This window comes from Carassius auratus, unplaced genomic scaffold (assembly GCF_003368295.1).
Source record: "Carassius auratus strain Wakin unplaced genomic scaffold, ASM336829v1 scaf_tig00011176, whole genome shotgun sequence".
In the NCBI taxonomy this organism is placed as follows: Eukaryota; Metazoa; Chordata; class Actinopteri; order Cypriniformes; family Cyprinidae; genus Carassius; species Carassius auratus.
In genome coordinates, this window is record NW_020524175.1 from 200,553 (window position 1) to 222,936 (window position 22,384).

General features: G+C 34.4%; 1 protein-coding gene across 1 annotated transcript in view; it reads right to left on the bottom strand.

Moving 5' to 3' along the window:
- cntnap3 (contactin associated protein family member 3) overlaps positions 1-22,384 on the bottom strand; it is a 108,857-nt gene that overhangs the window by 83,282 nt on the left and 3,191 nt on the right. The window contains exon 2 of the mRNA XM_026245851.1: positions 5,183-5,293. Within this exon, the coding sequence (XP_026101636.1) occupies positions 5,183-5,293 (111 nt within the window). The remainder of the gene's footprint in view (positions 1-5,182; positions 5,294-22,384) is intronic.

Here is a 22,384-nt window from a genome sequence, read left to right on the forward strand (position 1 = left end):
CTCTGCATATTATGTTTAACAACATTGGTTTTCCACAATTTTTCCCGAATGAAAAATGCAGGCAATCATCAAAAGTTCAAAAGTTTTCACGCCCTGTTACTAATGCATTGTTTTACTTCTTTGAGTAACAGCAAATTTTTCACCCTTTGCAATAGCTGGTGATAAGTCCCTCAGTTGTTCTCAGTAAGTAAAGATGTTTCATGAAATAAATTACATTAAAAGTCATTATATAAATACTCCCTTTGACAATCTAAAGTATTTTTCAGATGTAATGTAACTGTAAACAAAGCGGCTGCGCTTAAACACTAACTTAAAGTCAAACTGCTTCTTTGTCCAAAATAAACTTTATGCATGTGAGTTTTGAGATTCAAACTCTTCTTGTCTTTGCTGTAAGTGTGTATTGACCGGATCCAAACACCAGCCTGGAGGAATCTCAAACTATTTGTTATTTTCCACATGCTTCCAACTTTTACGTGCCACCCGAGTTTGACCTTTAGTCCGAGTCCTATATGGTGCTGCTTTAAGAGTTCTATTGATTTCCTGAAATCTCACATGGTTCTGATAGAGCCACAAATACCTTGGCATTTAATTTAGCCTGAAGAACTTACAGAAGAAGACAAACATCTAGTGTCTAGACGATGAAGTCGACCCTGGGGAACCAGGGATGGGAATCGTGGGCAATTTAGCGATTCTGGGACTGAAACACAGTTATGATTGTCTTCACTTCTTGTCAGGTTTAAGCAAATTCACAGATATGACTCAGAAAGTCCAACAGAATATAGAGTTCTGCTCATTTAGTTGCTACTAAAATGCCTCAAACTTGAAATATCTTCCAAAATTTAATTTCCACAAACATGAAAACTAATTCGAATCACTTAGATAACCTCGTACTTTGTTAGTATGAATTAAAGATGAGTTTACACAGACTTTATAATGTTGCACATAAATGCAGTTACATTTGATCAATGTCAGTTGGTAATGTCATTGGGATACTAGATTTTATTCATATAATGAGTCAGTCAGATCAATAAACTAACAGTGAAGACCAAAAGAGTTTTTTGAATCTCAAAGCTCACATACAGAAAGAGCCGTTTATTTTAAACGAAGATGCATTTAAGTTGAATGAGACACGATTATCCACTTTATATGTTTTAGACATGTAAATCATCCACGTTTCACATCATTATTTGGTACTGTAATGTAACAGTATATACGTTATGTCATTGCATGATTATGTAAACGAACAGGTCAATCAGTTCACTGAATCAGTTCACTGAAATGAACTATTCACGAGAATCAATTAGCATTTTTGAAAAGAATCTGAGGCTTTGGATTACGTTGTAAAAAATGTTCAGTTTCTTGCACACACTGATCATTTTGCTTCATAAGACCTCGATATATCATCAGGAGCCACAGGGATTAATTTTGTGTTGTCTGTATATGCTTTTTTGACTCTCAAAGTGCCGGTAGCCATTGACTCACATTCTACGAATCACCAAGGACAATGATTTCAACTAAAAATCTTTACTCTTCTACTGATGTGTTGGTTTTATTCAGAGTTTGATGTCAGTCTCCAGCGGGCAGGTGAGCGGACGAGGCGATGGCAGCCTCCGCTTTCTTTCACATCGGCCTTTAAGCAGAAACATCAGACTGGGTGCTGCAGTCTTTGAAGCACTGCTCTCAGAGCCTCCTACACTGTGTGTGCTTGTTTGTTTGTTCACAGGTGTGTGTGTGTGTGTGTGTATCACACCTTTGAAGGCTATTTTCCACAAGGCACAACAATTACACTTCCTCCTACTCCAGTCATTAATGTTGTCATTCCTGGAGGAAGCATGTTTGCACTTAAACACTGCGCTGTAGCCTCAGTAATAGGTTGAAACGATTCGTTAAGCCTATCTGTTAGCTCTTGAAATGCGAGGCGGGTCATTCTTTGAGCTCATCTGTAATGTGGTCACCTGTCAGCCTCAAGAGGAATGCATTCACAGACTCACCGAATGCCACGACACAAGCACAGCTAATGCGATATACAGCTGAATCTCACTGAAGCTGATGAGCTACTGCAAATGATAGCAGATGCCCACGGTCATCAAACGTGCCTTTGCACGGGTAAATGGACACTTCTTGGCCAGAATGACCAGAAAGCTGCATTTTCAATGAATTTGTTCAATTGATTATTATTTTATAATCTTTTAGCCACTGTAGACTATTAAAATCAGGGTATTAAGTTGAACTAAAGCCATACACACGTTTCTAGCTGTGAACTGTCTGGAATTATTTATGTATGTATATATATGTATATATTATAGGGGTGTAACGATACGCGTATTCGTATTGAACCATTCGGTACGAGGCTTTCGGTTCGGTACACGGTACGCATTATGTACCGGGAGTCTCCCGCATATTGAAAGCGGCTCCCTGAGACCCGCAAATTAGTTAAAATCTCCCGGAATCTAGACCGAGCGAGCAAAAGCGCGCATGCGAAACAGATACTGTGTTTCAAACCGTGTCGCGTGCGCACGGCAGAGAGGGAGAGGGAGCGAGAGACCTTGCGTGTGTGTGCTAATGTGCGTGTGTGCGAAGCGCATGTAAGACAGAGAGCATCCTGATCGGCCTGTGTCTGCAAATCAACCAATCATTTGTCAGTGTGGGCGGGCTTTTATCTCTTCTCCCGAACAAAATTAATCAGTTATGTCTCTCTAGAAACAGGAGCACCATGGCAGAGGGAAAGTGCCAAAAAAAAAAAAAGTACAAGACACATTTTACGGCAGACTACACGAAAGTATACCCCTGTCTTATATATGTAAAACATAATGACAGTCTTGCTCAAGCATTACCCATAGGAGGTTAAATGATTGCAAAAGGCATGTTGAGGTGAGTTGACAAGTTTCATTTCATCTGCATATTATTCAGGCTAGTTGCCAAGGCTACATGAAAAAAACAAACTCTTTAGACCTGTTTAAAGTTGCAATGGAAAATAAATAAAAGCAGTTTACATAAATTGTATGAGCAGATTATATAAATTGTAAAAGTAATCTACATATTTAAACATAATTAACGAATAATTACATAAGCCTATAGCTATAATATTTTATGCTATATCTTTTAGGGACCATAACATGTTAGGGAGGCTAAGTGCAGGGAAGTTCATCCCATTCAGATAGGCAAAGTCTCACTGAGAAGGTGACTACAGCTGAGATGTATTTCCTTCCTTTTTTGGGGGGGGGGGGGAGATGGGGGGGTCTTCGGGATACCTCCCTGAAATGACTTTTTGCAGGTTGGGATGTCTGCCAGCGGGAATACTTGAAACATGTCAACTCATTTACGCCGACATCACCTTATTGTGTCAGTATTTGGGAAAAGACGAAAAAAAGGAGAAACATACACGCAACAAACCATCCCCGCAGCTTAGGCAGACTCCAACGGACTCAAACAGGGCAAAAGACATCACTGCAGCGATTGGTAGGCTTCATTTACGTTATAGCCGCGGATATGAGACCTTACTATTTACCATTCATTCTGTCATCACCATTATAGCTTACAGGGAATCCAAAGAGCACCCAAACACCAGACCTGTTGGTTATTTTAGGATCTTCTATTTCTGGTCTGTTAAATGCATTAGACATTTTGCAACGAGCCTTCAGCGCGTACTGAGTGAGCGAGCGCCTTAGGGGCCGTTCACATATCGCGCCTAAAAACGCATGGAAAACGCTAGTCGTATCTTTCTCCTTCTTTCCAAAGCGCTCAGGCAGAAGCGCTCATGAGGCATCTGTCTTTGCTAAGCAACAATGACGTGCTCTTTCCATGAGACGTGGAAATTTCAGCGAAGGATAAATGGATCTGCAGCTCTAAAAATCGCTTGCAGTAGCTCTGCTACTAAATTTATTTCAAAATTGCAATCCATATACAACTATGATCAGCTGTTCCTTCATCTTGGCTGAGCTTTCAACGTTGTTACGGGAAAGGATGAAGCTGATTGGTTAGTTCTTGTCACATGACCCGCGGTGCGCTTGCAGCATTCTGAAAAGTTGAGATGTTTTTACATTTTGCTGTATCTAAAACGTATCGAACCGAACCGTGACATCAGTGTATCGTATCGAACCGAACCGTGAATTTTGTGAACCGTTACACCCCTAATATATTATGTATGTATGTATATATATATATATATATATATATATATATATATATATATATATATATATATATATATATATATATATATATATGCCAAGGCAACATTTAATTTAGAATGAAGTGCTAAAATAAAATTAATAATTCTAAACACAAAAATAAAAATTTATAAAAACTAGACATGTTTTAAAAAAATATAATTAATAATAATGATAAAATGTCTATAGAATTACTAAAAATGTAACTAGAATCCAAAGGAAAACATGAAAAAAACCATTAATTTACAATATTAACAAATACCATTATAATCAACTGGTTAAAAACAGTATGCTTTACTTTTGGTGTTTTTAAAAGCATTAACTGTAATATGCCCGAAATGTTTAAGTTCATTTTAGTTACATTTTAGATTATTTCTATAGTGCTTTAAACAATAGAAATCATTTCAAAGCAGCTTTACAGTAATAAAAAGCAAAATAATAGAATAAATCATGCAAACTTGACTTCCCACATAGATAAGTAAAAGCTAGCAGGACATAATTATCCGACTGACATGTGAAGCGACCAATCAGTCAGATATATTATCCATGATGACTAGAAGCAGGTAAATATACAATTATTGATACCACATTAACAAACAATTACATAACTGTTTATTTATGAGTCCAGCTGAAGATAAAATGTCTCAGAAATTAGTAGAAATGGTTTGTGACTTTGTAATCTGAATCTAATTCTTTTAATTATATCTCACAAAACATCTGAATATACAGTTGTGCTCATGAATATCTACTTCAGATGCTACTGAATGCTACCAGGTTAACTCTTGATGCTACTAACCTGGTAAACCTTTGCAAAACAAATAGTTTTTTCTCAGACATGATAACTGGATTACTGGAAGACTGATGATATAAATATGAATATAAATATTAATGTGAACATTTTTCAAAAATCGCCCTGCAGCCATCAAACACTGCCTCTCTCTTTGATGAATGAGTTGAACAAAATCTAGTTTGATGGTGAGATGTGAGATGAAGATGAAGCGGTGTTGGATTACCGTCTCTGCGGTTGAGTTTGGCGAAGCCCGGCCCGTGACTGCTGGACAGCTCTGATGAACTGGTGAAGGCCGACTGAGGAAGAGCGGACACCAGCGGAGAATCACAGCTCTCTACAGACACAGAAACACACGGACAGCTCACTTCAGTAAACAACAACACATTCCTGTTTCAATTTCAAACGTTCTGTTCAAAGAATTCTGAAAAATTAAATGTATCACAGTGTCCACAAACATATTCAGCAGCACAACTGTTTTCAACATTGATAATAATCAGAAATTATTCTTAAACATGTTTTTTTTTTGTTAGTTCAAAATATGAATACTTGTGCAATATTTTATTTTCTTAATGTCTTGTTTTTCTTTTTTTATTGTATATAAACACATGCACACACACACGCACACAAACAAACACACGCACGCGCAAACACACACAGACACAAACAAACAAACACACAGACACAAACAAACAAACAAACACACGTGCACACAAACGCACAAACACACACACACACAAACACACACACACACACACACCCACACACACACCGACAAACACACAAACAAACACACACACGCACGCACACGCACGCACACACACACACACACACATACACACACACACACACACACACAGACAAACACACACCCACAAACACACACTCAAAAAAAAAACACACACACATGCACACACACACACATACCCACAAACACACACAAACAAACACACACACACACACACACACCCACAAACACACACAAACAAACAAAACACACACACACACACACACAAACAAACAAACACACACACACACCCACACACACACACACACACACACACACACACTCACACAACCAGTCAACAAAATCATCATATCAGAATGATTTCTGAAGATCATGTGACACTGAAGACGCTGAAAATACAGATTTGATCACAGGAATAAATCACATTTTACAACATATACACAGAAAAAAAAATGCTTTTTTAAAAATTTTAATAATATCACATTTTTTTACTATATATATATATATATATATATATATATATATATATATATATATATATATATATATATATATATATATATATATATATATAAACTGTAAATATCAGTCAGAAAGGCTGTGGAGGATGTATTAAAGTGTAGTAAAGTGCCAGCGAGACTCACATTAGAGCTGGAATTGGGGCACTTGAGGATGTTTTTAAAGCCCATCCAGCTTTACGCTTATTATTCAACTTCATCAGAAATTCAGGACTGTTTAAAAAGCTTTTACCTACAGAAAAATACATTTGCACAAAGCTGACCCATTTTCCTCCACATGAAACACACGGTCAGGTGATTATTATTTCTGTGCGAGTGAGAGCCGTTTTTCTTTACTTATTTAAAGAGAAAGCGGTGTGTTGTGTGAAATATTCTGTACATTATTCCTCTAGTTTTATTGCAAACGGCTCTTGTTTGCATTCCTATCGGCGCACAATAATACTTCCTATTACTTTTATGGTAATAGTTATTCCCAGAGTGTGTATTGAATAATATATGTGGAAAGGTAATTGTCCTTGTCCTGGTTTGTATAATCAGCTTCTGAGCATCTATATAGTGTGTGAGTCCAATATATAAAACACAGGAGCTACGAGCAGACTCCTTTCTCTCTAATACATCGTTCTGATGACATATTTCAGAAAAACAGCGTCTCATTTTCATATCAGAGAGTCGTTTCTCGATTCTTCCTCTTGGAGTTTATAATGGAGAAGGAGATGAGCGCAGGACGCTGGCCAGGCGTTTTTGATTGATAGGAAACCGTAACGTCCTGACAGATACCAATGCTACGCTCATCACCGCTCTGCTTTTACCATTTACTTGCCAGGTCCAGAAACAACTACAAAACCAGGAGAGCAGCGTTAACGAGGATAATTCATCACCCTTGCTGTGATAAAACCTCCTTCATATCACTTATTATACATATATATACAAGACAACAATCACTTCATTTCTCTCCCATCCGCTGCTGAGGAACTATTAAACCATTTCACACCGTCAGAGAAGAGTTGAACTCCAAAAACAACACAGAAACCATCGATTCATGAACAATACACTCAACAGGAGCTCAAGACTGTCTACTATGGGTTTATCTAAGTGACTTGAAAATGCAAGGTAATAAAAATAAACAGAGAGACTCTTTTGAATAATAGTAATAATCATAATAATACATAGAATATTCATATTTAAAACAAATAAATGCTAAAAATATAAATAAAATTTAAAAATAAATAAATACACTTTAATAAATAAATGATATAAAAACAAAAAGTTAAATAACATTTAAATAATAATAATAATAATAATAATATTTAAAAATAATTTTAAATAGAAATGAAAATATTTATATATATATATATATATATATATATATATATATATATATATATATATATATATATATATATATATAACAATTCTAAACAAAACCTTAATAATAATAATAATAATACATAATACATTCATATTTAATTTTAACATATAAAAAACATTAAAAATAAATTATAAATATCAATGAACAAAAATATATAAAAGTCTAATGAAAAAAAATATTTAAAAATAAATACATTACATATAAAAAATCAAATTATGATGAAGATAATAATAAACAACCATTCTCATACAATGTTTCACAATTCAATCAATTCCAGATTGATAAAAAAAAAAAATTCCTCATTCAATTTGCAGTTTTAATAAGAAATGTGTTGAATTATGGAATTAATATGTGTTGCAAGCTGTGGTTGGTGCTGACATGTTCATATTTTCATTAAAACTGTGAGGCAGAGGTTGTGAATGTGCATTTCTGAAACGAGCAGATTGTGCAAGTGTGAGTGCATCTGTCTTGGCATTGTCCTCTTGTTCTCTGCATGCGAGCCGATTCATTCATTACGCTACACAATCATTAGCAGTGTTTCCATGTACAGTTTTGCATTGATTGGACAGACTGGAAATGGTTTCAGCCAATAGCTCGCTTTCAGATAGGTTTCGGTGTTCAATAATTGTTAAAACAGAACAAGTGATGAACTCTTCAGAGACTTCCCTCAATGACTGCATCTTCATCTTTTCATATTGATTCTGACAAGCCACTTTATGCAATCAGCAGCAATCTGAATGCAAATAAATCTAGATTTTTACATTTTCAACATTCATGTCATGCACATGCAGTGCAACATTTTTTTACTGTACTGAAGGAGTTCATATACATATGGTTTAAGACTTGTTCAGTTTTTCATTATAAAATAAAATAAAATCGCAACAAATAAAAATAATGAATAAATATTTTAAAGATAATGAAAGTAAAATAAAATAAAACATTTAATTAAAAATAAGAATTATATTAGTATTGTTATTATTCTTACATTAGTTTAAAACAAAAAGTAAAATATAAAAGTGGGAAATCAAACATAAAAGCAATCAAACAAATAATATAAATACATTAATAATAATACAAATATTATTAGTATTATAAATTATTTAAAATCATTAAAAATCAAAAATAACTACACAAATGAAAGTGACAAATGATAATAATATTTTAAACAACTATATATTTTTAAATGTGTGTATATTTACAATCAAAATAAAATAAAATTTAAAAATAAATGTAAATAATAATAATAATAATAATAATAATAATAATAATAATGGAAAACAAATAAAACTAAAATATGAAAACAACTTAGGATGTAAACAAAAAAAATATTTATACAAATTCGGTAACACTTTAGAATAAGGTTCCATTAGTTAATGTTAGTTAACTACTTTCGTTAACATGAACTAAGCAAGAACAATCCCTCTACAGCATTTATAAGTCTTAGTTGATGTTAATTTCAACATTTACTAATGCATTATTTAAATCAAAAGTTGTGCTTGTTAACATTAGTTAATGCACTGTGAATTACCATGAACTAACAATGAATAACTGTATTTTCATTAACTAACATTAACGAAGATGAATAAATACAGTAATAAATGTATTATTCATTGTTTGTTCATGTTAATTAATACATTAACTGACATTAACTAATGGAACCTTATTCTAAAGTGTTACCACAAATTCTAATAATAATTCCATAATTTCTATAATAACGGAAAATAGTAATAATACCTCAAATATATTTTCATATTTAAAAATGCATATGATGCATATGATATGATACACTTAGGTACTTCTCAAATACCATGGTTTTGACTATACACCCAAACCTACCAGAGCTCTGCGACTCACTGACTAACACCCTGTGATCTGATGAGTGGAAACATCCAATCTTCCCTCATTATTTATTCAAACTTACACAGAATCTACTGAGCAAACTCCCCGAGCAGCACACTGTCAGCGGCTGAGGATCTGCCTTTATCTCAGGTAAACACACCTGACAGACGGGCCACAGAGCAGCCTTCAGCAGCACACAATTACTCTGCTGAACAATGCCAAACAATTAAAGACGAGTGTCATGATGACAGATTCCCTTCTAAGACACAACATCAGAAATCATCAGCGGCCATCAGATTAACTCAAAGCAACGTTATCTAACAAGGTGGGCACGAACGTCAAGACGCGTCCCTGTGATGACTCGCCATGCATTATACATAAATACAGCAGCGAGACAAGAGCATCATGCATTTGATATGGATGCCGCAACATGCATGAAACAAACATCAATTACATGCAGAAAGAAATGCATAGGAGTCAATGCATTCCATGTTTTATTAGTCTGGTAATGAATGCATTGTTTTCACACACACACACACACACACACACACATATATATATATATATATATATATATATATATATATATATTTTTTTTCTAGCATCGGAACTGCTTTGACATCATTAGTGGGAAATTTTCCATCTGCTCCTTAGTTCCCTCTGCTGTGCAGTACATATGAAGTATGCAATGAATAAATATTAACTGACGCTGCCGGTACAAGTTAACAAAGAGAAGTGGTTTGTAACTCAATATATCTAGGTGTGTGTTCAGCTCAGTGGAGGTTTAACCTGTTTTAAGGTCCAGCAGGTGGAAATTTCCCCACAATGCTGCATTTCTGACTCAAAAGCCAGTCAAATATGGCCTGAAACTCTACACAGAAATTCATATTTCTGCAGCATTCATAATTCAGCACCAGCTGAGATTATCATAAGCTGATCCTTGGGTGGTGGTTTGAGTTTTTCTGTGTTTATACAGACGCCTGTGACTTCTGAAAGCCTTCCTGATCAAACGTGTGACGTTAAGTCATTTTCTTCTGGATCTACCGCTCACTTGCGTCATGCTATTTTTAAACCAAAACGTTGTGAAGAAAGTCACATGATACTGGAAATAGACACTTTAAAGTCCTTCAGTGGGTCTGTGCAACACTTCAGACTGACAAAAGATGGCCAAACCTTTTCTTTTGCACTATAAAGGGGACACCGAGTCTTCATCTCAGTAACTCAGTAATGTTCAGCCAAAAGTGCAATCTCACAATGTCTTCTATGTCAACAGTAACTGCATTATCAATGTGAATCTGAACTGAGAGGTGGGACCATGAGTTTTTTTTTAGTTTTTTTTTTAGTATGACAGTCGGGGCAAGTTGTCACATTTGCATTAGAGCAATTTATCAGAGCTGGGTAGTAACTGATTACATGTAATCTCATGTAAAATAATAACATGAACCCCAGACAGTGAAACTCTGACTAAACTATTTTTTTTATGTACTTTATGTTGTTAATAACAAAGAATGTAACACATTTTTTATTTATTTTTATATCACATGATAAGTTAAAAAAGTCGCTTTGGATAAAAGTGTCTACTAATTTAATTTTTAATTTAAATTTAAAGCAATACAGTACAGAATAATCTTGTAAATCTATGTGATAGACAAGTTAAGTAATCTAAAAGGAGTCAAAAAGGAAGCAAATTAATCACAAACTATCACAAATGTGTAATTAATTACACATATTACATTTTTAAATACAATTAATTAAATAGATTCTAATACATTTAAAAATGTATCTAAAAATGTTATTTCAAATAAATAAATCATATGAATAATATTTAATCAGATATATTATATATTTCTTTATTTAAATAGCATATTTTTTTAAAGTTTATATCTTGCTAAATAGCCATGAAATTGAATATAATACATTTTAAAATTAATAAAAAAATGCATTTCAAATAAATACTATTAATAATATTTAATCAGATACATATTTTATTTTGATTTCAATTTTATGTTTAGATCTGAAAAGCCATTAAATAGACTATTGCACATTTCAAATAAATAAACAAGTAAAATTATTTAATTAAATATAATGCATATTTAAACAACATAATATTTATAGTAAAATACATGATCAATTCAGTGTCAATAAACTGCTTACTTTATACTGAATGTCAACATGTGTTAAACAGCATTTTTTTTTTTTTTGTATTCAAGACAATACAATTTTGAGTAGAAGTTATATACTATATACTTTATAGTATATATACTATATAAATGCTTTTATAGCATTTATATTCAATATACTTTAGAATATAAATGCAACTGGAAAATAAATAAGTGACTAGATTAAAAGGTGTGACAACTAGCCCCAGCGTCCCTGTTGCAGATTCAGATATTCTTGATGTTTGATTATTTAGTACTTCATGTAGTTCTTCAGATCAATGTTTTGTTTTCTCTGATCTTCACAGCACCAGACTGTTTTTTTCTAATCACCTAGAGAGAACGAGAAGTTCTTTGTGGAGCATCAAAGTGACATCAGGCTGGTTCTAAATAGAACATGTATTTTTAAATGTATCATTTCTAAAAGCTGCAGTGCGAGTGGAACATAAAGCCCGAGCTTCTTCTACACGCTCATGTTCTGGTCCTCCAGGGACGCGTTTCATCTCGTGCTGTTTTATCTGTATACTAAGGGGCTGCGACTCCTCAAATCAAGCCGTTTGATTCTTGCAGGGGTCTGTAAGCTTGAGAAGCCCTTATTATAAATGATAATCCCTGACAGGAGCATCTGTGTGATGAATGTTGAGTTCTTAATGGACGGACACCCTCGGAGGGGAAATCACGTTAAACATGAATTTTCTTGACATGCATGGTGTAATTGCTTGTTTTAACTACTAATGAGCTGCTGTCATGAAGGCTCGAGATATATAGTGATATATAGTCCTCATCTGAGCGAGTGACATCAGTAGTGTAGTAAACACAAGCCAGACTCGCAATGAAATTCAGCTAACTTTGCTGGCTGTAAGCAAATAAACAAACAAACATACACTAATGCATATTGGAGCAAGGCTGTGTTCCCAAGGAATACGATATGTGCACCCAGCACTAAAAAAAGAGACAACCAAATTACACTTTGAGGTTCGAGTGCATGTCCAAATGATCAAATGCACACAAAATATGGAAATAATTTACTTAAATCTGATGTGTGTCAATATACTTTTTTAAAGTGACAGACTCGCGCTTGGGCAATCAATGTTAAGCAAACAAAAAAAAAAATGCAAAGAGAAAATCACTCACAGCTCTTAATCTGAATAATGTTATAGCTTTAATTAGAAGAACACAATTCCCTAGAATATCATTATATGCTTTAGCATTAAGATTTGTAAGATTATTACTATAAGCAGTCACACCTGTTATTAGAACAGTCCCAATACTTTGTGCATATAGTAGATTTAAATAAGTAAATATTATTATTTATATATTCATGTAAAAACACTATAAGCTTCATACTGTATGCACAATATATATAAACAGACAGACTAAAAAGCCACAAAACTCTTGATATCACGGAGTCTTTCGACCGTCTTTCTAGAGGAACATCAGAAAGTGAAATCACAGGCAGATATACAATTTACGAAGTGCTTATTTGCGGGATCTGTGTGTGTGTGTGTGTGTGTGTGTGTAGATAGCAGGCAGGTCGAGCGGTGTCACTAACACCATTCCCCTCCATTACCGACAACTAATCACTTTCACTGCGCTCACAGGGGAAAGCCACATTCAGATCCCCGATGCCGAACTACTGGAGAACTCGGACGCCTCAAGGGTGAGAAATATCTGATTAGCTGTTTTCTTCATGGGTTTAAAGGGGCACGTTTCTCCTTTGACCTAGTTTGCGGGCAGGTCACTCTGTGTTTCCAGCCTGCCACAGGGGAAGCACTGAAGAGTGAAATGAACTACGCCTGTAGAATGTGACACGGCTCAGGAGTCGCTCCTCCTGCAGCGCCCCGCTGACGATTTTGTTGTGTTTTATCTGTTCTTCTTCAAGGGCACGTCTATCCGTGTCTATTTATTAGCGAGATGTTTGAGGCTGATGATATAAAACATGGAGCACATTTAAAGGAATAGTTCACTCCAAAACCAAAACTCTGAGTTTATTTACTTGCTCCCGTCCCACATGCTGTTATCTTGCCCTGTGAGACGCCACAGGAGGTTTTTTTAAAGGAAATGTATGCCATACAACAACAAGTCATTATGACGACTGTCAAGCTCCAAAAAACACCATAAAGAATAATTTACTGTCTATACAATATACAAAACACGTACAATATACATATGCACCACGTTTTTTGATTTTCTTATACTTTATGAGGTATTTTATATATGCATATATACACTATATTGCCAAAAGTACTGGGACACTTCCTTCTAACGAACACCTTTGACTATTTTAGTAATTTCCATGAGTACAAATCTTAATGTTTAAGCAAACAATATTCTAGGGAATTGTGTGCTTCTAATTTTATTGCAACAGTTTGGACATGACCCTTTCTGTTCTAACATGACAATGCAAAAATAAATTATTAATTGAGTCAGCGCAGATGAACTTGACTGGTCTGCAGAAACCCAGCTGAACACCTCTGGTGTGATTTTAAAACCAGGTCTTTAGCCAAAAACTCATCACAAAACACCAATGACTTGTACATGGGTACAGTCATTTTAGACAAGTGATCGACCGATATTTATTTTTTTTATAACCAATACCGATACCAATTATTTGCATGTTTATGTGCCCGATAACCGATATACAGAACCGATATTTATTTACTGTTATAAAGTAAATAAATGACTGAGTGAAATAAGAACATACTTCTTCAGTCTTTCATGTTAAATTGAATCTTTATATTACAACAATAAAAAACATTTTATTTATAAAAATGTAGAATGTCTAATGTTTTCAAATGGAGAAAATAAACAGAGGATAGGAGTCATATCGGGTTCATTTTAAACTACCGTTTTAGTAGGTTTATAAACTGTTAAATAGCTACAGAGTCACTATCACTGGATAATGCTAATTCACTGAATAATATTATCTGGAATATCGGATTATAACAAACAAAACATTGTGTTTTATTGCATATCTCAACTGGAATGTTATATCAAAATTATTAATATTGTTTTGTCTTTCTAGATAATGAAATGCCTGCTGACAGCTCGGTTTATCGATGCAGTTACACAGAATTATACTCCAATTGCGATCGCTCGCAGCAACAATAAATAATTAATTTCCAAAGAGTTGTATTTATTTAGATATTTATTAGCAAATTAATGGTTATATATTAAATCTTAATACAATTTAGGGTGTTTTAAACAAGTGAATCTTGTTAAAAGATCTGCAGTGGCCGTTTTGGAGCATTTCCTGAGCATCAACCACATCAACCCACTGTGGCTTCACAAGACTAATGATGAAAAAATTCGTCTTTATTGGGACAGGACTTGATGGATTATTTAACATGACTCTGTTAAATGATCTCTATTTTTTAGAGCCAAGCTGCACAAACTACATTTCAGGCATTTATGTAATGCATCGAATTTGTGCACAACTGGCTGCTATGTTAAATAAAGTTTACTAACTACAGTAAATCAAGTACCTGCACACTGTTGTTATCTCGTCTCCCCTCAGATGCACTGCGATGGAGATCCAGCACGCAATTCTCAAAACACAAAGCAGATTTATTTATCAGTGAATTATGGCTTTATTATGGTAAAATTCTTAAATATCTGGTAAAATATCGGTAAATCGATATATCGGTCAATCTCTATTTTACAAACTTTCAAAATTGTTGCAACAGAATGAAAGGCAATGCATTTTTTTTGTTTAAAAAGTTATGTTTCATTCTTTGTTGCCAGAGTTTTGTCCCAATAGTTTTGTCCATATATAATGTATGTACAGGTCATTAATGTTTGGTGTTGAGTTTTTTTGCTTTCTGAAGACCATCAAGTTCTTCCACACTGACTAAATAAATTATGTATTTTCTAACCTTGTATTATACAGAGAGGAATTGTCATGTTACAATATAAAAGAGTTCTGTCCAAACTGCTGCTTTAACAATGGAAGCACACAATTCCCTAGAATATCATTATATGCTTAAACATTAAGATTTGTGTGTTTATACATACATTTAATCCACAAAGATATTTAATGTTTCTAAAAAATTATCTTTATTTGCTCAATACAATAAAGACATTAAAACTGTGCAATACTATCACAATTCAGTTTTTTTATGTGAATATCTTTTAAACTTTAATTGATTGCTGTAATCAAAGCTACATTTTCAGCATCATTACTCCAGTCTTCAGTGCCACACGATCTTCAGAAATCATTCCAATATGCTGATTTGCTGTTCATGAAACATGTCTGATTATTTTCAATGTTTAATATTTTTGTGGAAATCATGATACATTTTATTTTTCGGGGATTCTAATTTGAATATAAAGTCCAAAAGAACAGCATTTATTTGAAATAGAAATATTTTTATACATAATAAATGTCTTTACTCTCACTTCTGAACAATATAGTGCATCCTTGCCGAACAAACATTCTTAATTTCTTTCACAAAAAAAAAATATGGGGCTGTTGAATGCTTGAATCCGATTGGCTGACGAACTTCCTAAAATGTTCAATTATTTCCAGGGAAATGCATAGCAAAAGTATGTTCATATCACCAATGTTGGCCAAATTATTTCGTTCATAACGCCAAATTATTCCAGTTATTTCAAAGGTTGATACAGCTTAGCAAAAGAACCAAAACCATTCACCTTGGGTGTGCATTATTTTCAAATAATTCAATGGTTCGTCGTCAATTATTCCTTGGATAGCTTTTTTCCAAATTCCTAAAAAAAAAAGATCCACCTTCGGTTCTCGAACAACATAAGCGAAAAACACATTTTTCCTTGAACTATCCCCTTTAAGTGTTTGGAAGTGCGCAGAAAAGAAATGACATTTCCTCCCAAACATACTCGACACCTTCTTCTAAAGAAATATTTGAGCAAGTGCAGTATATTCTGTAGACAAAATATGGCTCAGGATGATGAATTCTCTGGGCTGTATCACCTATCAGCCGTGGCAGGTGTGTGAGATGAATGTGCTTTGGTTTTGGGTGCTTGAGCCTTGAGAGTTATACGGCCTCGAGTCTCTGACGGCTGCGGTGTAATTTCCTGCCAATTTTGTGCGTAAATACTTAATAGATGCAAATGCATGAGGAGCAGGCAAGAGTTCAATGAGAAAAAATAAAATAAGCACATACAACTGCCACTAGTGTGTGACCTTCACTCCATAATGTTCCCATTCACCGTTTGACTTTCTATTCACACATTTTCATAACTGACAGTAAAGTAGACGTATGAGGGTGATTTGTTCTCGGCTTCGCCCCATGCCGACGTCCAGGCTCTTTGAGGCCATGAATCATAACGGACAACGTGCTTTGCAGGGAAATACGAAGTGCATTCGCAACAAATTGATCTTATGCTGAGAGTTTATGTCTCGTTCCATACAAACAACTGGTAGAATTGATAAACGATAAATCCTGATGAGGCTGAGACCTTACAATGGGAGATACAAACCATATTTACTAAAGATTAGTAGAGTATGCTTTACATATTTTTCTACTTTAGAGTGTTACATTTCATTAAAAATTCAACTGCCATTCCTTTGTAATTAGAATTGCTTTAGTATTATAGATTTCTTTTTTTAATATTTTAAATTAGTTTTTCATTCTTGAATTTTTTCAGTTTTTCTTTTTCTTTTTTTAAACTATTTATTTTCATATTTTCTTCTTACCATATACAGAGAAAAGAACCAGAGAACTTATATTAAATAATAATAATAATAATAATAATAATAATAACCTTCAATCCATATTAATACGTTATAGCTTGCCGATCACATCCAAAATAATCTTTAAGGGGAAACCAATCATTTACAAAAGTATCCAGAGTTCCATCCAGTACATTATGCCGTCTTTCATATGGTAACAGTGGCAAGAGTTTTTCACGCCAAAGAGTTACAGTAGAAGGATGTTCTTTAATCCAAACATGAAGTATGGAAAGGCGAATAGCAAAAAGCATTATAGACATATAGTTTTTTTTTTTTTTCCAGTACACACTTATTTACACCAAGGATACACAATCTGGGATCCAGTGATATTTTAATACCAAAAGATCTTTCAATTTCCTGAACAACTGAAGACCAGAATGATGCAATTACAGGACAGGTTCATATTAAGTGGAAATAAGTTCAAGTTTCCGTTCTACACTTCAAAATACATTTTGTACATGTGAAAAAAAAAAAAAGATAATAATCTTGGTCATAACATTACGAAATTTTGCAAACATTCTGGGAATGTACTCTAAATATTCTCAAACAAATAAAATAAAAAAAACGTTATATAAACATCCAACTAAAACCATGTATAAATTATGTAGGCTATTAATAACATTGTCAGAACATTATTAAAGAACAGATAACTCTGAACGAACATTCTATAAATGTTACAGGAAGAAGGTTTGTTTACAACTTTGAGAGAACTTTACCAGAACATTCCATTAGCTGGGTAAGATCTTTAAAGTTTCCCCTAAAAATAATGCTCAACAGTCAATTATCGTGTTATTTTATATATATTTTTTGCAACTTTTGAAACATGTGAAATGCGCACTCTTCACCTTTAAAGAGGAGGTTTATCCCTCATGTTATCATTCATCAGAACAAACCACTTCCCAACATCTCGAGGAACTGAAATCCAGCCAAACTCCATCCATCGCTTGCCATCTCCTTTCTTTCCGCTCTTTAATTGATTCTGCTGGCCATTTTTAGCAAGACATGCTTCACAATTATGACTAAGCTTCCACGACACTCTGGTGGCAACTCAGTTTTATCATAAAGCGCACGACATCACCAAGAGTAAGCAGCCACACAGTCATGATTAAATTGAACACTTCAGTGCCTCCGGACCAGCTTTCGGCAATGATAAACGACCTGGAAGTAAAGATAACATAGTAGGGGATGTCAGTCTTTCTGACCCGAGATCAGATAGGGAAAACCTCCTGATATGCTTAGTGCAGACACTGAGTGTTAAGGTGTGATTGGCAGATGGATTTTGAGCCAACAAACTGGCCCCGGATCTCACCAGTCTGCCTCAGTGCTGAATATAATTGCCTTGGCAGAATAAACAGCCTGGGCATAATGTCAAAAAAAAAATGCTGCTGCACTACTGTGTTAATTCACTGACCGCTGTATTTGTCATCTGTGTTCGTAACAGTCACATTTCTGGACCTATTACTATTACAAATAGGTAAACTAAGGCCGACTGTCAAAAAAGAAATAGTATCAAACCACACGAGAGCTTATACACTGTTAAATAAAGGATCGAAACGTGTTTTAACAGCCTGATGAAGCACAAGAACCTTTATACTCAGAAAGAGCTTTTTTATCTCAAATTCTTCAGAATAAAATGCTTTCTGAGAACAAGGAAACCAAAGAGCTAATCTGAAGAACCTATGAAACATCAAAAACATTTTCAACTCCAACAAACAAAAGAGTACCTAAAAAAACTTCACACAGCCAAAAATAATTACGGTAATTCAAAAAGTAAAAATAAACCTAGATTATTGTTATGTCTGTCATTTGTGACCCTGGAGCACAAACGCAGTCTTAAATCGCTGGGGTATATTTGTAGCAATAGCCAAAAATACATTGTATGTGTCAAAATAATAGATTTTGTATTTTATGCCAATATTCATGATGATATTGAGTAAAGATCATGTTCCATGAAGATATTTGATAAGTTTCCTACTGTAAATATATCAAAACTTTATTTTTGTTTGGTAATATACATTGCTAAGAACTTTATTTGAACAACTTGTGTGAATTTCTAAATATTTCAATTTTTTTTGCACCCTCAGATTCCAGATTTTCAAATAGTTGTATCTCAGATAAAAATTGTCCTGTTAGTTAATGAAAATACAGTTATTCATTGTTAGTTCATGATAATTCACAGTGCATTAACTAATGTTAACAAGCACAACTTTTGATTTAAATAATGCATTAGTAAATGTTGAAATTAACATCAACTAAGACTTATAAATGCTGTAGAAGGATTGTTCTTGCTTAGTTCATGTTAACGAAAGTAGTTAACTAACATTAACTAATGGAACCTTATTCTAAAGTGTTACCGACAAGTGCATATAAGAAAGAGCACAAAATATTGTGATATGACAAGGAATTTAATATAAATAGAATGCAATGAGAACTGTACTGAATTTTAAAATGTAAAATATTTACTATGTAGATTTATGTAAAAATAAGTACACTAAACAAATATTTAAATTATATTTTAAATATGGAAAACTTAAATTTTAAATAAAAATTATATTCTTATATTATATATTGATAATATTATACATAATGTAAGTTAGGGTTGCGCAATGTCTACAAAACTGGCATCTGACGATGTCTACAGAAAAACATCGCCATGCATGATGACATCATGAGGGCCGGGGGTTAGAGGTTGTGCCCAAAGCGTGAATCTGTATTCATAAACGCACGGAAAACAAATAACTATTGCATATTACAGTACATAAAATATCACTTACCACATAAACAGAGTAAGGAGAGATGACTGAGACGATGCTGAATGATTTGCAGATCCTGAGCACCACTGACAAACATCTAATCTTGTAAAATATGCAGTAAGTACTGCCACTGAGTGCGTGTGATCACGGATCTTGAAAGTGAAAGTGAAACTAAAAAGAAATTGTGCACAATTATATGTTGTTGCTGTAGAAGTTTATACAATAGTAGTTCAATAAACAAGAAGTTAAAAAATTGTGACTAACATTTTAGACACAATATTGACAGTTTTTGCTCAATTTCAGTGATGAAAATAGTTCCAATCAAACAGCAGAACTGTTAATTGTGTCTCCAAGTAATGTGGTGTTTCTTTACTGAATGAATCCTCATTTTTGAATGAATCAAAGGAGTAAATCATTCAGTAATCCATTCATTAAACCACACTTGCTTTGATTCTGAATGAATCAGCCATTTGAATGAATCGGTTGAATGAATGTCTAAATGACTCACTCATTAAAATAGTCATTTGCTGCCACCTATTGGTGGTTTGGTTTCATATTTAAAAGGTTCTGCATTTTTTTAAACATTAATTGAAGGGACTTTGTTAGCAATGACCTTTTGCAAATTCTTGATACTGGATCATATGCGATGCTTGTTTTGTTGGATTTAAGTGCAGCATTACATACAACTGATCATAGTATTCTGTTACATTGGTTGGAAAAGTTGGTGGGTATTCAGGGAATCACTCTGCAGTGGTTGGCCTCTTATCTATCAAAGACAGAACCTTCTTAGTGAGCATTGGGAAGTTTTCTTCTTCATCGGCTCCTTTGTCGTTAGGTGTGCCCCAAGGGTCCATTTTAGGCACTCTTCTTTTTTCGCTTTACATGCTTCCCTTGGACAAAGAAAAATATATGTTTCCTACCACTGCTGTTGATACACAGTTCTATCTTCCAGCAAAAACTGACAGCAGTGATTCTTTGGATGTGCTCTAAGACTGTTTCAAGGGGAGATCAAATATTGGATTACTAAGAATGTTTTGCAATTCTGCGAAATTCTGATTTAAGGCCACTGTAGGACTAAGGTCTCTCTCTCTGCCAGTGTTCAACCCTATGTAAGATATCTTGGGGTTACATTTGATTCGTTACTCACCTTTGAGAAACAAATTAGCACTGTGGTAAAAGGCAGCTTCTTCCATCTGAGATCAATTGTTAAATTGAAACAGTTTTTGCCCCACAAAGATTTGGAAACTATAATCCATGTTTTCATAACATCACACCTGGATTACTGTAATTTGCTCTACTGTGGCCTGCCTCAAACGGCTATTTCTAGCCTGCAGACTGTCCAAAATGCGACAATTTATGCAGTGTAATGAGATCCATTTTTTTTGTTCCAGTAAGAAGCGAGGCTTCTTGATGGAACGAAAAATAGGGATCACATTACTCCAATTTCAGCGTCTTTACATTGGCTTCCTGTAAAGTTTAGAATTGATTTTAAAAGCTGTCTTTGTGTAAAAGACTTTATCTGATCTTGCACCAAAATACATCAATGACCTTCTGACTCCTTACTTTCCTCAAAGAGCACTTAGGTCTAGTAATCACCTTCTCTTAACAGTCCCAACATTGTCTCTGTAAAACCAAGGGTGGACGGGCTTTTCCAGCTTCATCTCCTAAACTTGAGAAAAGTTTGTCTGTAAATGTGGGACTTTCTCCTTCACTAGCCCGTTTTAAGTCTATTCTCAAATCTTCTCGGAATCTGCAAAAATCAGTATCAACAGGTCACCGCATTAAATAAAAATAGTAATGTAATATGGTTATTTTTGAAAACCACACTATGATCTGGTGCTTCAAGAACGCTGATCTGAAGAACCTGAAGAAATTTGGTTCTGGGAATCTGGAGAATGATAAATTAAACAGTTGATGCCATCTCCAAAAAAACAAACAACTCAAAAGCCTCAAACAGGCCACAGTGCCTTGCCTAAAAGAACCTTTAAAGAGCCTTGATGCTTAAGTGTGTGCTCCAGTATGAAACTACACAAGTGAGCCCCTGAGTCCATTTTGAAAATCGAGATATCATAATATACTGCTAAGTCTACCTTGGAGGTTAAAAGAAAAATAGAAGTGATTTCAGAAATGAAGCTTTTGTTGATGGCTCTTTAGGGTACAATGACTTCAAAATGAAGAGTAAAAGTGGGTCATTGGATGTAAACAGGCCTGTGTGGACTCCCAGAGCACATCTCAGATCAGTCCAATGCACTTCTATTCCTGCAGAGGAACCAGCTGAGCCCAGCACGGCTTCCACTGCGGCCTGATTCTGCGTCTCACACGAGCAGGATATTTC